Here is an 18720-nt window from a genome sequence, read left to right on the forward strand (position 1 = left end):
TCTTCTACTTGGTTCAACATTTGGTTCGTCACCGCATGATCGTCTAGGTTAGCTTGAGGCTCCTTAGAGGTTATGATGATTGCCTCCAATGTTGCTCAAACATTAGGCACTAGTTGATCCAGTCAAACCACGTTCGGATCGTGCTGTGGCGGTGGCGGTCTTGATTAGTCGACTGTGCCGGATTGTTGGATGCAGCCTGCCGTGGAGGGTTCGAAGCCCCTCAAGTCCTATCGTTCTCGGCTTGATAGGTGACCACACTCCTAGTCAGAACCATTGTTTCTTATCAGTGGTGAAAAACAACCAATGTAATGACTTTTCGTGCCGTTTCTCACATACGACACTAATGTTAGGATCTATGTTTTCGGACCTTGATCACGTGCAGACTATGAGCCTCGAGTGACCTGCAAAAAGGGAAAGAACGGGAGAGAATCTGATTTCCCTCTCCGATGTTGAAATGAGAATGTATTGAAGAAAAGTAGAAGAATTGAATCTAGGGTTTATGAGTAACTAGATGGGTATTTATAGAAGTCCTGAGATGTCTGTATCGAGATATTGTAATATGTATAGAATATTTGATTGCACATAATAAGTAGATATACTTTTCATATATGTGGTTAGAGATAGGAAATATCTCATAAAGATATAATATATATATATATATATATCGAGAAAATATTCTAGATATAACATAAGAGATATTAAGAGATATAGATAAGGAAATATACTCAATATGATTTAGTTATCTAATCTGGAGTATCAATGTGGGCCCAGGATGGTAAGTCAGACCGAATGGGTCATCCAATTTTCTGATCTTTAACAGACTTCTATACTAAATCTGAGGTGCCAACAATAGTTTTCTATGGCCGTGCAGCTTCTAACGGGGTACTTTCACACGAAGACTGCAAGAAGTGTCTGATTGAGTGTTATTACACGACATTTACCCATTGTCAATATAAATTGGCTGGACAAATTAAGCTACAGGATTGCAGAATGAGGTACGAAGATTATGAATTTCCAGATGAGTAAGTGGTTCGGATGTATCTTGTGGTTTACGAAATATTCGATTTGTATAGTGTCTTCCTCTAAAAAAGGAATTGCGCTTCCATCCGCAAGGTCAAAGCTTTGCTATGATGGCTCTCTGTGGGCAGAACCTTTTCGGTTGCTCTATTGTGTTTATAATTTTCAATTAACCAAAAAAATACTGATTCTTTTTTTTTTTTGGCTAAAGAATGAAAATACAAACTCGTTCAACCCACATCATAGAGGTTTTATTGGAGGACACTGACTTTCCTCGATGGGTTATTCTTTGTTAAATCATGTTTTGGCCGGGAAATTTATTCTATTAATAATTGACTGACTTGCTTATTCTACTTATCTGAGATCCGTTGTTATAATCCATTACGATATCAAAGCAATTCTAACAAGCCAATTATGATTTGAAATCGTTTTGATTACCAATATGGATTGATTGAAACGGTTCGACTCTTATTCTCTTTATGTAAGGTCTAAAGTTCAAGCCTCTTATGATTGAAGAAAACCATGTTTGAAGAGTTTTATCCCTCAGTAACCTGACCTGACTCGACAGGATTAGTCGAAACTGTTGCACTCCAAACAAAAAAATAGAAACCGTTCCAACTATGATGATGATGGTTCACCACGAGTCATTAATTAGCAGCAACATATGAACTATCATGTTTCCAACATCTCACAGGTGAATGAATTGACCCTCCAACCATTGTCACCGATGTATATCGTTGTGATATAAAATCCCATATTGAAAAAGTATAAAGAAAAACGAGAAAAAAGATCTAGACGGTAAAACTTACCCTAACTATAATAAAAATTACTTGATATGACTTTTATCATTTGGGATTTTCTACTGCTAGAAAACACCGGTTTACCGAGGGGAAGATCCCTTGATAAACCCTTGGTAATCCCTTGGTAATTTATTTTACTGAGGGATTTCCAAGGGATACACATCCCTCGGCATATCGGTCCTCGATAAAATTACAGAGGGATATTCCCCTCGGTAAACCGACATTATCCCTCAGTAATTCATGTTTTCTCATAATTATTTTCATTCGAAAATGTATAGGCCAATTAACGCGCGACACGTGACACTTTGATGTACACGTCAGCAATTTCCATTAAAATTAACTGAGATATTGACCCATGCTAATATTGTTGTTAAATCGATAATTTGTGATTTATTTGCTGAGAAAAAAATTCGTGCTAAAGTAGTTAAAATATGAAATGTTAGGGATTTATTTTTTTGTTATTAACCCAATATTTTATCCTTTGTCATTGCCTTAGATGGCTCTATGCAAGTATATTTGTACTTTTGTACACACCCAATAAATTGACACGCTTCGAACGAATTTAACATTGACGACTATGGTGTAATACAATCTAATATGATGCAGCCAATAATATTGCAAACGAATATAGTATATCTCAGGAATTATTAACCACAACAACTATTCCATCTTTTATTTAACATATTTATTCCATAATTTCTTTGTTTGACATATGTACTGCCGGCAAGTATTATTAATATATATGACAAAAACACAAGTATGTAACTTGACGAGTGGATGTGGACATAGAGTAAGACAGTAGGCACATATCAATGAATTTCTTGGGCTAGATAATGAAGATAACAAGGTCTAATTAGGAACAATATATATTCGCCGTCCCGAGGAAAAGTGGTGAAAGGACCGATGAGATATCTTGCTTGAAATATAACCTCTAATAAAGCTAGACCTCACAACAGCAAAATCGATAATTAGAGGATAACAGGAACTCCGATTTCTTATGGCTTCTTTGCATGGAATTTTTGTAATTGTAATTGGGCTCTTTTGCATTTGCGACATGATACAAGGTGATCCCAACACAAACGAGTTGGATTGGTTATGCAACGTGGAGGAGATGGACCCTAATGGCCCTGACCCATATGTCGTGAGCGACCTTCTTCGGTTTCTTTATTCGCAAACTCCTGATTCTGGGTATAACTTCTTTGCCGATGCTGAAGCGCCAACCAGAGTTTATTATGGCCGTGCAGCTTGCAATGGGGAACTTTCACATGAAGATTGCAAGAAGTGTCTCAGCCACTGTTATTACAGGGTATTTCACTATTGTAAATATAAAATGGGCGGACAAGTTAAACTAGAAGACTGTAGAATGAGGTATGAAGATTATCAATTTCCAGATGAGTAAGTGGTTCGAATGTATCATGTGCGGTTTACTAAATATTCGATATGTATTCTGTCTTCTAAAAACTAAACGTTGCTTCCATCGGCAAGCTCAAGCGGCTTCACGATGCCGACTCTTCCTTTTTGGCTGAATAACAATAATAATAATTCGTTTAACCCAAAGTGCAGAGGTAATTTCCTCGATGGGTTATTTGCGGGTTGTACCCAGGGTTTAGATTTTTGAGGTGGCAAAATATAAGATAATTTTCCCGAATTAGAAAAGCGAATGTAAGAAATTTCATTAAAATTTGAAGGACTATAACTTTTTTTAAGGTGTGAAAATTTTGGAGGGCGATTGCCACTTCAGCCCGCTCAGTCTATCTCTGTTTATTTAAATTATTTAATCAAGTTTTGGCAGGGAAATTGTTCTACTAATCAATGACTCACCTTTTGCTTTTAGTTGCTTTATGTACTAACTCTTAGATCCTTTGTTATGATCCGTTACAATACCAAAGTTGTTCCAGTCCATTGTGATTTCAAACTATGCTCGACCACTGAAATCGTGATATATTGGAAACAATGGACTTAATTGTGATATATTCATATCATAATGATATACACAAGTGAAATTCGTTTCAGGGTAGATTCATTTGTTAGAGGTTGGAAACAATATGTAGCTCATGTATAGTCCATGTGCAGGTTTACGAAGATACTGAACTCAAACCCATCTCATTTAGTAGATATTTGATTATGACATATACCTTACAATACATGACGCAATTTCTGTAAGTTGTCTCTGATGTGACTCACCCAAAAATGACCATCCGATGTAAGTTTCCGTTATTTTTTCACTTTCGTCCCGAACCTTTTTTCAATCTCGTCCTAAACGTTACTAGCGAATTGTTTACTTTCGTCCTATCATTACTTTTTTCCATCCAGAAATGCTGTTATGGATTTTCACTCAATAAGAGGGCGCCACGTGTCCGCCAGCCTCTTAAAACCAGCCCATTAAAACCGGTTTAATGAATTAGTAAACCATTCGAGCCATAAACCATATAACCAAAGAAAACAGAATACACTTTCAATTAATGCACCTAACTAATAAATGCATTAAAAATTCTAAGAAGCTCTTAAAGAAAACAAATTAACTTAATAAAAATATCAAAATCCTACGTAGATAATAGAATAATTCCTACTAAAACTTTTAATCAGACATATATATAAAGGATCACAAGTCGCTAATGATAAGATTGTACTTGCATATTTAAAAAATTAACCAATGTATTTTATTGAAAATTAAATAAATTTGCGATGTATATTAAATAAAATATTAGTTGCTTATACGCATGATTTCCTTCAAAAAATACCACGAAGACATTAATTTTACGAATTATGGTTACCTAATAGTAAATGAAATAGTTATATTTAACATTGTTATTATAAACAACCAATTAATACAATAAAATTATAATAATAGATATTAGAATAATTTATACTAAAAATTAATTAATTAAACATATATACAGATTACCACAACTCACTAATTATAAGATTGTAAGTGCATATTAAAAATAAAAATTTAACCTCTGTATATTGACAATTAAATAAATATGCCATGTATATTAAATAAAATACTAGTTGCTTAAACACATCATATCCTTCAAGAAGTACACGGAGACACTAATTTTACAAATTATGGTCACGTAATAGTAAATGAAACAATTATACTTAATATTTTTATTGCAAACAAAAAATTCATGCAATAAAATTATATATAAAAATAGATATTCGAAATTTTTTTACTGAAATATAATTAATTGAATATATATACAAATTATCGCAACTCACTGATTATAAGAATATACATGCATAGAGAAAATTTTAAAATTTTGACCCGTGTAATATATAGACCAATATATAAGGTGCCCAATGGAAATGGTGGTTGACTACGCACATGATTTCTATAAAAATGTAAACACAAGACACTAATTTTACAAACTATAACCGTATAAATAGTAACTCTTTAACATATTAAAGTTACGGTATTACGAAGATTATTTAAATAAAATTTGCAAATTGAAGTTCGTATATTTGAACTTAATGTTTATAATAAATCCGTATAATGTTTTGATTATTATATAAATATGCTTTGCTCATTAAATAAAATAATTTATTGCAAAACTTACCAATATGCCATAAAAAGTTGTCTAATATATGAGGATTATTGCTCTAAATTCTTAAGTATTTTTTGAAAATTCCTGTTGTTCTAATTAAAAGAAAAAAATTTATCTTCAAAAATTACAATAAATAATTATAATTATTAAAAGAATCCCGTGCAAAGCACGGCTAAAACACTAGCATCTAGCAAAAATAACTTGATAGGGCAATTAATGTTGTTAATAAATGGAAAAACTCCCTTAAAAATAGTTAGTATACTAAAATTAAATGTTATTATAAATGTAAAAATCTATTCTTAATATAATTGATCTATGATAATTAAAACTAGATTTTTATCCCGTGTGTTGCACAGGATTGTTTCAAATATTACATAGTAATTTCCTTGCTTATGATAATTAAGTTTGTTTCACTAATATAATCCTAATTACAATAAGTTAATAACTATCACCAAGTGAGGAGTGATTGAAAGACCCTCAAACTTCAAAAAGTTATACAACAGTACATTTTTATGTGTCACTATATTTTCTGAGAAATTAAAAATCCATATAATATGAAGAGATTAAAACTTCGTCATACGTTGAGTTAGTGAAAGTACATAATTTTGTTTTTTAGGTTGACTTGTATTTTTAATTTTCCGATACTCATGTACTTCATTGCAATTCCGTAACATTTTCAAACTCTATGAAAATATCGATTATTTATGGGTAAATTACAAAAAAAACCCAAATTTTGTAAAATGTCTCAATTTTGTCCTAAATTTTGTTTTGTAACAAAAAAACCATAAGTTTTCTAAAATGTCTCAAAAATGACCTCCGTTATAACTTCCGTCAATTTTTGCTGCTGATGGTGGGTCCCTTTAACAGTCCACGTAGGTCACACGTAGGCTAGTGGGTCCCTTTAACAGTCCACGTAGGTCACACGTAGGCAAAAATTGACGGAAGTTATAACGGAGGTCATTTTTGAGACTTTTTAGAAAACTTATGGTTTTTTTTGTTACAAAACAAAATTTAGGACCAAACTGAGACATTTTACAAAACTTGGGTTTTTTTTTTATAATTTGCCCATTATTTATTTACTTATTTATTTTTAACTATATTTTGCTATCATTCTTTGTGTTTTCTTCTTTTTGTTCTAATTATAATTTAGGATTTTCTTTTTAACATGTTGATTAAACATGTCATCGTTTCTAGAAATTAGTTATATTTTATTTGCTCTTTTAATAAAAAAAACATTTTTATATTAAATTTTCTTTTGCTCTAGTTGTATTTGACTTCATTTATTAAAATTTTTATTATGGATTTGATTTTCATTTACCTTTTTCTTGTTAAGTATATATGTGTGTGTGGATACATAATGTGGATTTGCAGTAATTTTTTAATTTAGAAATTTTAAAAATTTTATTTCTTAAGTGCGTTAATTTAAACACTTTTAATACCAAGCAAGTCAGTTTTCTACAATTTTTAATTCCCGAAGTTAAAATTAAATTTTCTTCGCTTTTTGTTAAATATAAATGTGGACATATAATATATATTCTTGAGTAATTCTTTAATTTGGAAAATTGAAATAATTTGCACTTCTTATTCATTAAAGTGCATTAATTTAAACACATTTAACACTATTTAATTGAGTTTTCCTATAAATTTTAATTCCTAAAAATAAAATTAAGTTTTATTCTATTTTCAAGTGTATTATTTTAAGCGCATTAAATAATGTGGATATATAATGCAGATTCTTATGTCTTTTTTAATTTAGAAAATAAAATAATTTTCTTTCCCTATTTTTTTAAGTGCATCAATTTAAGCCCATTTAATACTTTTGAAGTGAGTTTTTCTATAATTTTTAATGCTGAAAAGTAAAATTAAAATTTCTTTGATTTTCCAATTGTTTTAATTTAAGAACATTTAATGCTTTTCTGTCACTTCTAGGACAATTTTTCCACCTCTCTCTCGCACGTTCATTCTGACTCGAGAGAGATTCTTCCAGAGTTTTGAACTTCTGGGCACGAGTTGCAAGATCAGCAAAGTCTTACAGTGGTATAACAATGAAACTCTTCTTGAGCCCCCCTTTGATACCTCTTTGGAACGCAAACATCGCTTCATGAGGGTTCAAGCTCTCTATCTCGATAGCGAACTTGAAGAAGCGCTCATACGATGCTCGAAGCATTTCCTCCTCTCCCTACTTCATGGCGAATAGCTCATTGAGGGCGCGTTTCGCTCGCTGCGTCACCACTAACCTTTAGATAAACATCTCTTGCAGTTGCTTGCAGTTGGTGACAGAGCGAGGATCCAATGAGTGAAACCAATCGGAGGCAATTCCGGTGAGTGTTCTTAGAAACAACAAGCATTGGAGGTTCTCAGAAGCACCTCTTTCGAAAAGCAAAATGATATAGTGACGCACATGATTGACTAGATATATTTTTCCATCAAAAGGGGTTATTTGAGGAAAATTAAATTTACGAGATACCTTGGTGTTGAAAATATCCTGTGACAGAGGGGATTGAAGGTTCTCGTTAGGAGATGGAAGGCCTAGCTCCTTTCGCTTAGTAGCCGGAATAGCTTTTGCAGCCTTCTCCTCGATGAGGGATTGGACTTCTTCAGGAGAGAGGACCGCAACTGGTCTAGAAGGGAGTGTAATAAGTGAGGGCATGTCACTGAGCAACTTCTTAGAGTTCCCGTCACGGCGAGGTTTTGCCGACGATTGGAGGAGACAACATCGTCTTCTACTTGGTTCAACCTTTGGTTTCGTGCCGCATGATTGTCTAGGTTAGTTGAGGTTCCCGAGAAGTTATGATGATTGCCTCCATCACTGCTTGAACATCAAGTGCTAGTTGATCCAGTCGAACCCTGTTAAAATCGTGCTGTAGTGGTGGTAGATCTTGATGAGCCGACTGTGTCGGATTGTTGGATGCAGCCTGTCATGGAGGTTTGGAGCTCCCTGCGTCTTGTGTTTCACTCCCAGTCATAACCATTATTTCTTCTCAGTGGTAGAAAACAGCCGATGTAATGACTTTTCGTGTCGTTTCCCACAGACGACGCTAATGTTAGGATCTTGATTTCGGACCTTAATCATGTGCAAACTATGAGCCTCTTATGATTGAAGAAAACCATGCTGGAAGTGTTTAACCCTCCAAGCAATGTCATAGATGTATATCGTTGTGATATGAAATCCCATATTGAAAAAGTACAAAGAAAAACGAGAAAGGAAATCTAGACGGTAAAACTCTCCCTAACTAACACAAAAATTACTTGATATGACTTTTATCATTTGGAATTTTCCACTACTAGAAAACATGGGTTTACCAAGGAGAGGGTCCCTCGGTAAACTGTGGGTAATTCCTTGGTAATTTAGCTTACCGAGGGATTTCCGAGGAATACACATCCCTCAAAATATCGGTCCCCGATAAAATTACAGAGGGATATTCCCCTTGGTATTTTACCGAGGGATTTATCCCTGGGTAATCCCATGGTATACCTAGGGATATATCCATTGGTAATTCATGTTTTTTCATAATTATTTTCATTTGAAAACATATTGGCCAATCGATGCGCGACACTTGGTACAATGACAATTTCCGTTAAAACTAACTGAGATATTGACCCGTGCTAACATCGTTGTTAAATCGATAATTTGTGATTTTTTTTTGAGAAAAATATTCGTGCTAAAGTTGTTAAAAGATGAAAAGTTTGAATTTTTTTTTTTATTATTATTAACCCAATATTTTATCCTTTATCGTTGCCTTATATGGCTCTATGCAAGTATATATGTACTACTGTACACACCCAATAAATTAACATGCTTCGAACAAATTTAACATAGTCGCACACCTAAGTGATAGAACAAAATCTGAAAATAAAATGTGGAACCCCAAATCGGCACAGATTGACGAATATGGTGTAATACAATCTAATATGATACAGCCAATAATATTGCAAACGAATATAGTATATCTCAGGAATTATTAAACCACGACAATTATTCAATCTTTTATTTAATGTATTTATTCCATAATTTATTGGTTTGGCATATGTACTGCCAAAAACACAAAATATGTAACTTGACGAGTGGATGTGGACATAGAGTAAGACAGTAGGCACACATCAATGAATTTCTTGGGCTAGATAATGAAGATAACAAGGTCTAATTAGGAACAATACATATTCGCCGTCCTGAGGAAAAGTGGTGAAAGGACCGATGAGATATCTTGCTTGAAATATATAGCCTCTAATAAAGCTAGACCTCACAACAGCAAAATCGATAATTAGAGGATAACAGGAACGCTGATTTCTTATGGCTTCTTTTCAAGGAATTTTTGTAATTGTAATTGGGCTCTTTTGCATTTGTGACATGATACGAGGTGATCCCAACACTGACGAGTTGGATTGGTCGTGCAACGCGGAGGAGATGGACCCTAATGGCCCTGACCCACATGTCGTGAGCGACCTTCTCCAGTTTATCTATTCACAAACTCCTGATTCCGGGGACAACTTCTACGCCGAAGCTGAAGCGCCAACCAGAGTTTATTATGGCCGTGCAGCTTGCAATGGGGAACTTTCACATGAAGACTGCAAGAAGTGTCTGGAAGACTGTTATTACAGGGTATTTCACCATTGTAAATATAAAATGGGCGGACAAGTTAAACTAGAAGACTGTAGAATGAGGTATGAAGATTATCCATTTTCAGATGAGTAAGTGGTTCGGATGTATCACGTGTGATTTACTAAATATTCGATATGTATTCTGTCTTCTTCTAAAAACTAAACGTTGCTTCCATCGGCAAGCTTAACCCAGAGTACAGAGGTAATAATTCATTTAACCCAGAGTACAGAGGTAATTTCCTCGATGGGTTATCTGCAGGGATGGACCCAGGATTTAGATTCTTGAGGTGGCGACATATATGATAGTTTTCTCGAGTTAGGGAAGCGAATATAAGAAATTTCATTAAAATTTTAAAAATTATATGTAATTTTTTTTTATGGCGTGAAAATTTTGGAGGGGCGACTGCTACCCTCAATCCTTGAGTCCATCCTTGGTTATCTGTATTATTTGATCATTTTTTGGTAGGGAAATTGTTCTACTAATCAATGACTCACCTTTTGCTTTTAGTTGCTTTTTCTACTGACTCTTAAATCCTTTGTTATGATCCATTACAATATGAAAGTTGTTCTAACAATTAAGTCCATTGTGATTTGAAACTACGCTACGACTACTGAAATCGTGATATATCGGAAACAATGGACTTAATTGTGATATATTCATATCACAATGATATACACAAGTGAAATTCGTTAGAGGGTCAATTCACTTGTTAGAGATCGGAAACAATATATAGCTCATATGTAGTCAATGTGCAGGTTTACGAAGATACTGAACTCAAACCCAACTCTTTTAGTAGATATCTGATTATGATGACATATACCTTACAATACATGACGCAATTTCTGTAAGTTGCCTCCGATGTGACTCAGATAAAAATGACCATTCAAAGTCATATAATGCATTCAAATATGTTAGGGACTGGAAAATTGGCTCAAACCCGTTCGGCCTAACTTATCATCATGGGCTTATATTAATATTCCAAATTGAATAACTAAATCCTATTAAGTATATTTTATTATCTATATCTCCTAATATCTCTTATATCCTCTCTAAAATATTCTTCTGATATATATATATATATATATATATATATATATATATATATATATTTATGAGATATTTGCAATCACTAATCACATATATGAAAAGTACATCGGCTTGTTACGTGCAATAAAATATTCTATATAGATTACGATATCTCCAAACTCGAGCTCATTGGAGTAGGGGACTTATGGTAGGGATTAGAAAATTGACTCGACCTGTTCGGCTTGTCTTACAATCCTGGGCCCACATTGATGCTCCAGATTGAATAACTAAATTCTATTGAGTAGAATTGTGAATTGTAGAATTGAATCGTGAATCGTAAAATTTTATGTGTAATTAATAAAAAAAAGCATATGTATGGATATATATGTATTAGACTTTCCTAAGCGATCCAGAGCAGAAAAATGAAAATCATATCAAGCCGTCAAAGCAGTGGGCTTGTTTAATTCCCCGTTGAGGTTCGGTGCTTAAAGAATGTGCGGCCATTGGGGACCTGAAGCTAGGCCGGGCGCTCCATGGGTCTTCGAGTTCAATAAGAACTCCCACGTTAGGAATACTCTGGTCCATGTGTATAGTTTGTGTGTTGGCGGCATCGAGTGCTCGCGGAAGCTGTTCGACGAAATGCCCAGTCAGGACACTGTTTCTTGGAGCGCGATGATTGGCGGTTACGTCCGAGCAGGGCTGTCTGCTGATGCTGTTGCGTTGTTTCGGAAGATGCAAGTTTCTGGGGTCAAGCCCGATGAGGTCACGATGGTCTTGGTCCTCTCCGCTTGCGCAGATTTGGGTGCGCTCGAGTGTGGGAGGTGGGTGGAATCATTTATTGTGAGGCGTTGAAAGAAGCGTTGAGCTCTGTAATGCTCTTATTGGCATGTTTGCGAAATGCGGTGACGTGAAGAATGCACTGGGTGTTTCGAGACATGGATGATAAGACAATCGTCTCGAGGACTTCTGTGATTGGTGGAATGCCAATGCATGGCTATGGCTCGGAATCAGTCGCTTTGTATGAGAAGATGATCAATGCTGGGGTGGTGCCTGGTGATGTCGCCTTCATCGGGCTCATTTTGGCTTGTAGCCACTCTGGACTGGACCGAGAAGGCCGCAAATACTTCACCTTAATGAAGGAGAAATTTGGGATTGAGCCCAAGATTTTACACTAAGGGTGCTTAGTTGACCTTTTATGCAGGGCTGGACTTATTAAAGAGGCCGTAGAGTTTGTCGATCATACGGCAGACACTTACTAGCATGTGCCGAGCTCAAGGCAAGCTTGAACTCGAGGAAAGAATCAGCAAGAAGCTAATCGAAGAAGAACCTATGCGGGAGTCAAACTATGTTCTGCTTTCCAACATTTACGCAAAAATGTCTCACTGGGAGAAGAAAACTAAGATTAGAGACGTTATGGATGCGAGGGGGATGAGGAAAGTTCCTGGGAGCACATTGATTGAGCTCGATAATGAGATCTATGAATTCATGGCAGGGGATAAGTCCCATGATCAATATGAGAAGATCGATGAGATGGTGGATGAGATGGGGAAGGAGATGAGGAGGGCTGGGTATCTGCCTTCCACATCTGAGGTTTTGCTAGACATTGATGAGGAAGACAAGGAGGATGCCCTTAATCGCCACAGTGAGAAGTTGGCGATTGCTTTTGCTCTTCTAAAGACTCTGCCAGGTACTCCAATACGCATTGTGAAGAACTTGCGGGTCTGTAATGATTGTCATTCTGCTACGAAGTTCATATCTAAGGTCTACAAGCAGGAGATAATAGTGAGGGATAGAAGCCGATTTCATCACTTTATGGATGGGGGTGTGCTCGTGTAGAGATTTCTGGTAGTAAATTGATTCTGATTTAAAGGATTGATCCCTCTTTCTGAGAAGCTTCTTGACTGGAGAAATTGTCTCTTTGATTCATGCCGGGACAACTTTGATTGTTTGAAAGACGAATCGTTTGAGGTATGATTCATGTGATTATCCCGCTTCATCATAAAAGTTCAATACTTTAGCTGCTGCTTGTTTAAAGAAAAGTTTCGAATGGTAGGAAATTGGTTACATCATCATTTAATTAAGAAACCATTAACATTAGTGTTTTGTTTATTCGGTTATTCCTACCCAAGGATATTTCCAGGAATATTCCCCGCAGCTGTTCTATGATTTTTGTATATAACAGTTCTGGACTATCCCTGCATTTTATTCCTATTAATAATGAATGAGTATCGTGGTGATATAACGAAAACGGTATCTATTGTTGGTATCCGAATATTCTGCAGTTCCTTGCTGATCGGCTAACAAGCAGCTGTCATTGGAATTAATGGATGATGTGGATTAGTACATAAGATAGATATTTCCTCTTGTTTTGTACCTTCCAGACAAATAGAGGAAATTGTTTCTCATTTTCTAGTATTTTTTTGCTTTCTAAGAGTTATGATAATCCCTAGGCATGAAGAAATTGGAACATTATACTCGAGGCAGGACATAAATGAAAATATGAAACCCCAGAAATTACTCTCTGAAAGAACATCAGGAATATTCCGTCTCTTTCTTATAAATTCCATTGGAAATCCAGGCGATGCTCAAATTGCAGGACCATGAAGTTCAGGAAGAAATTCAGCAAGTCGACTGACGAAATACTGCCTGACTGGCGTGACAAGTATTTGGACTACAAGGATCTGAAGAAGCGACTCAAACTGATATGTCCCGACAAAGATGTTGAAACGAAGAAACGACCAAGAGTTGATCTAGAGGCCACAGTTTGTGGAGATTGCAAGGATGAGACGGCGAAAAAGGTATCTGCTTTTGAGGAGAAGTTGGAGGCTGAGGTCTATAAGTTCAATTGGTTTATCATGGAGAATGAGGAAGAATATATTATCAAATGGGAGGTAAACTTATGATTATTCACAGAATTCTGTTATTTCCTTTCAATATTCCACATAGAAAGATCCAAAAAAAGTCTACTGGCTAATTGGCCCTTATGCTAAGGAAATCCAAGGCACAGGTAAATTCTGTTGTCACTTAAAGCTCCAGTTTAGGTGTTGAGGGCCAACTTTCTGCAGCATGGTACAAAAGGGCATCGAACAGAGTTTAGTCTCTAGATGTTAGTTTCATCAGCGATGGATTAGGAAATGTAAAATTTTGATATAGTCTTGGTATTCATGGAACTTATGTGTTTCTGGACCTGGTTGATCTCTTTCATGTTCATAAAACTCTTCTTGCGTACACTTTTTGGCTTTTAGTTTATGTATTACTGGATGCATAAGGCCTTTACAAAATATCTGTCACCGGTTTATCTCAAAATACCTTTTTGATATGTCCTGAAAATGAGTCCAAACTTTTGATACTCTCATCTTAACAATGGAGATTTGACGTTCTTTTTTGTACTTAACAAAAAAGTGACATCATTAGGATGATGTGTGCAAGACTATATCATCATTGACTCTCATGAAAGAGCCCAATTTGCTTTTCTGTGTGAGACAGTTTCATCTTCTCCTAGGCTGAGGAGATTCGACTTTCAAACTGGAGCTCCACTTTTTTAGCCTATTGTGGTTGTATTGCAGGTATTGAAAGAGATTGCAGGTAAAGCCGAGGATGTTGAGGAGTTAATGAAGATTTGTAGAGAAGTAGTTGATTTCCATGGCGAGATGGTTTTGTTGCAGAGTTACAGCGCTCTAAACTACATAGGTAATTATTTATTCTCGGTTATCAAATTATGAATAACTAGTTTTAAGTGATGTGATAGATGACATGGCATCGATTTATTGCAAAAGTATTAAAAATGCCACATCACTATTTGTATTTTCAAATCCGGAACAGAGTCCTCGTGAGTGCCTGATTTTGAAGCAATAGTGTCAGTCATTATCCATTTGATTAGCAGATCCTATGTGGAGTATTATTGGAGGAATTGACCGATTTCTTTTTCCACCCACAGGATTGGTGAAGATCTTAAAGAAGTACAAAAAGCGAAGCGGGGCTGTCACTCGCTCGCCTATATTCCGAATGCTTGTGCAGCAGCCTTTTTTCTCAACTGAGGTGCTTAACAGGCTTGTGAACGAGTGTGAGAGAACACTTGACTGCCTGTTCTTTGGAAATGAACAATTACTGCATAACAATGATTCAAGGAACGAGAATGGGCAGGAGCCGCGCAGATTGCCTGAAGAACTTGGGGAGCTCGAGCACATGGAAAGCAAGTACAAGAAAATGACTCGCTTGGTATTAGACACATTGATGGAGATCCGAAGCGGAAGTTCGACACCTGGTGATCACTCACTACCGCCTATGCAAATATGAATTTCAAGCTCATATACCGTCCTTTACGAGCGAACCAAGGGCTAATTTAGGCTCAGATGGAACACAAATGCAATCGGACATCATATAAGATTACACTTATAATGGAAAAGTTATCTGTAGATTTTAGGCTAAAAGCAGAATGAGCTTTTCAGGTGAAGAGAAACATGATCCCTTGTTATACTTGTGATAATGTAAGACGCAGTTTGAAACCAAAATTACCTCTTTGAAACTTTTGATCAAGTCTTCTGGGACCGCGGCATGGGATGTGTTGGAATTTAAAGATTTGGCCCGAACTGGTAAGGTTTTAGGCTTACTTGGTCGAATCTCATGATTTGGGCTTCTAGGGTCGGACTGAATGATCACGTCTTGCAAGACAAACAAACTCCGACACTGGGCCTACTAGGTCGAGCAAAGACCGGTAATTCCACAACACAAAAACCCTCTCTCGTACTCTCTCAATTTTTGGGAGCAAGAACTCTCTATTTCAATCAATCGATGGTACGTTAATTGGAATTATTTACTTATATTATGTGGTTACAGATCCGATACCGGAACCCACAAATATCTCTAGATATTTCCAGATAGCCACAGTCATGAGATAATATCTCATGTGGTTAATCAAGTTGGTTGGGTCCCACAAGGGCAGATCCTATTCGGTTCAATTCGAAAAATCCTACATCTCCCACTCGCACTTGAGGACCGACCTAATCATGTTGATGCACAAACTGTCAGAGAAAGAACGTTCATACGGGGTAATGGGCAGGAGCCGCGCAGATTGCCTGAAGAACTTGGGGAGCTCGAGCACATGGAAAGCAAGTACAAGAAAATGACTCGCTTGGTATTAGACACATTGATGGAGATCCGAAGCGGAAGTTCGACACCTGGTGATCACTCACTACCGCCTATGCAATTATGAATTTCAAGCTCATATACCGTCCTTTACAAGCGAAGGCTTTAGTTTAACTGCCCTGTCCCCTGTGGTGGAATGGCATGATAAGTTATAGATTATGATCTCGTGAAATCGTTGTCTCGGTCTGATTCTATTCCACCGTATCAAACAGGAAATCAAATATTTCTATCCCATAGATATTTTCAACATTTGTGAAATATATCTTGCATTGCTAACCAAAATAGTAATTGTCTGGCTTTTCTTTCGTTGATGATGAATCACACTCTTTACAACTCGGGTGGGGAAAGGCAAGAAAAGATGAAATGCAATTACCATGATTTAACTAATATCGGATAGTCAGTAAGTTCTACTTATAAAATTCGGGTGTGGTGCTAATTTTGTGATACCTTATCAACACCGCCTCTCTTCCCAAGATTCCAAACTCCAGGTGAAATTTGGAAAGCTCTTATGTCAATTCTGGCTGAAGTTCCCGGTTTCCTACAAGTTTTCTCCGATGGATCTGTGCTGCGCTTAGCACCTGATCATATTGCGCCTGCCTCCCCGACCGAATCATCCATTGGGTATATGTCCAAGGATGTGATAATCGATGCCTTGAAACCGGTGACTGCAAGGATGTTTATCCCCTCGACTTCAGGTTCCCGAGATTCACTCCCCGTTTTGGTCTATTTTCACGGTGGTGGGTTCTGCATTGGGTCGACCACCTGGTATGGCTACCACCACTTCCTGGGGGACCTGTGTGCCGCAGTTCGGTGCATTGTTCTCTCTGTCGACTACAGGCTGGCCCCAGAGAACCGCCTCCCCATAGCTTACAAAGATTGCTATAGCTCTCTGGAATGGCTAGGCTGCTGTCAGAGCACTGAGCCGTGGCTCGACCGAGCCAACCTTTCATGCTTGTTCATGTCTGGGGACAGTGCAGGGGGCAACATAGCTCATCAGGTGGCCATCATGGCAACTCAGGATCAGGTTCCTGGCATACAAATTCGCGGTATAATACTGATACATCCTTACTTCGGGAGTGAGAAGAGGACTGCGGAAGAGTTGGCTGATGGATCTGCCTCATACGTCGCGATGAATGACTTGTTCTGGAATCTGAGCATTCCAGAAGGCTCTAACCGGGACTACTCCGGATGCAACCTTGAGGCGGCAGAAATGTCTCCTGAAGAATGGGATCGGTTTCCTAGTGTGATGGTTTTCGTTGCAGGCCTAGATTTCCTGAAGGAAAGAGGAGTAAGCTATGCCGAGTTTATGCGTAAGAGAGGGGTGAAGAACGTCAAGCTTGCCGAAGCTGAGGGAGAGCAGCATGTGTACCATGTATACCATCCCAAGTCTGAAGCGACCCGCCTGCTGCAGAAACAGATGAGTGACTTCATGGCAGCTTTTGGAACCAAGGGCTAATTTAGGCTCAGATGGAACACAAATACAATCGAACATCATATAATATTTCAGTTATAATGGAAAAGTTATCTGTAGATTTTAGGCTAAAAGCAGAATGAGCTTTTCTGGGAAAAGAAACATGATCCCATGTTATACTTGTGATAATGTAAGACGGAGTTTGAAACCGAAGTTACCTCTTTGAAACTTTTGATCAAGTCTTCTGGGACTGCGGCATGGGATGTGTTGGAATTTAAAGATTTGGCCCGAACTGATAAGGTTTTAGGCTTACTTGGTCGAATCTCACGACTAGGGCTTCCGGGGTCGGGCTAAATGATCACGTCCTGTAAGACAAATAAACTCTGGCAGTGGGCCTTGCTACTAGGTCGAGCAAAGACCGCTAATTCCACAACACAGAAACCCTCTCTCGTACTCTCTCACTTTTTGGGAGCAAGAACTCTCTATTTCGGTTAATCAATGGTACGTTAACTGGAATTATCTACTTATATTCGGTAGTTACAGATCCGATATCGGATCCCACAAATATCTTTAGATATCTCCAGATAACCACAGTCATGAGATAATATCTCAAGTGGTGAATCAAGTTGGGTCGGGTCCCACAAGGGCGGATCCTATTTGGTTCAACTAGAAATATCCTACATCTCCCACTCGCACTTGAGGACTGACCTAATCATGCTGATGCTCAAACCGTTAGAGAAAGAACGTTCATACGAGTTAATGGGCCATGCGACCGCTGAGCACATAGAAAACAACGGGGAGCTCTACACTAGAAATTCGTTACACCTGCATTATATTGTCCACGATGGAGGCATAGTACATTGCATGCTCTACTGCTGTGCAAGAACCTTGAGGTTGCTACACAGTATTCTAAGCCTGTCCTGATACACTGCGATAGCATGGCTGCCTTAGATTATGCTAAGGACCCTAAGTATCATGGGAGGACCAAGCACATTGAGGTTAGATACAACTTCATTAGAGATATAGTTGCACGAAAGGAAGTGATCGTGAAGCATATTTTTACGAGTAAGATGATTGCAGATCTCCTTACTAAACCTATTTTTAGAGATTGTTTTGAGGCTCATGTGAGGGCATTAGGACTTCGTAGATGGCGAATGTGCCTTCTTTATTTAT

The 18720-nt window shown here is 37.2% G+C and overlaps 2 protein-coding genes and 1 pseudogene across 2 annotated transcripts; all 3 read left to right on the forward strand.

Moving 5' to 3' along the window:
• The first annotated feature begins 9713 nt into the window (after positions 1–9713).
• On the forward strand, positions 9714–15527 carry LOC116212087 (annotated as a pseudogene).
• Positions 13592–15287, forward strand: LOC116212088 (SPX domain-containing protein 1-like). Its single transcript, XM_031546672.1, has 3 exons — positions 13592–13882; positions 14558–14681; positions 14929–15287. The coding sequence occupies exons 1-3, from the start codon at positions 13592–13594 to the stop codon at positions 15285–15287; spliced, it is 774 nt and encodes a 257-aa protein (XP_031402532.1).
• Positions 15528–16061: 534 nt separating the features above from the next.
• On the forward strand, positions 16062–17592 carry LOC116212089 (probable carboxylesterase 17). Its single transcript, XM_031546673.1, has one exon. It carries the CDS (start codon positions 16645–16647, stop codon positions 17590–17592), a length of 948 nt encoding a protein of 315 aa, XP_031402533.1. The 5' UTR covers positions 16062–16644.
• Positions 17593–18720: the final 1128 nt, after the last annotated feature.

This window comes from Punica granatum, chromosome 6 (assembly GCF_007655135.1).
Source record: "Punica granatum isolate Tunisia-2019 chromosome 6, ASM765513v2, whole genome shotgun sequence".
NCBI classification, from domain to species: Eukaryota; Viridiplantae; Streptophyta; class Magnoliopsida; order Myrtales; family Lythraceae; genus Punica; species Punica granatum.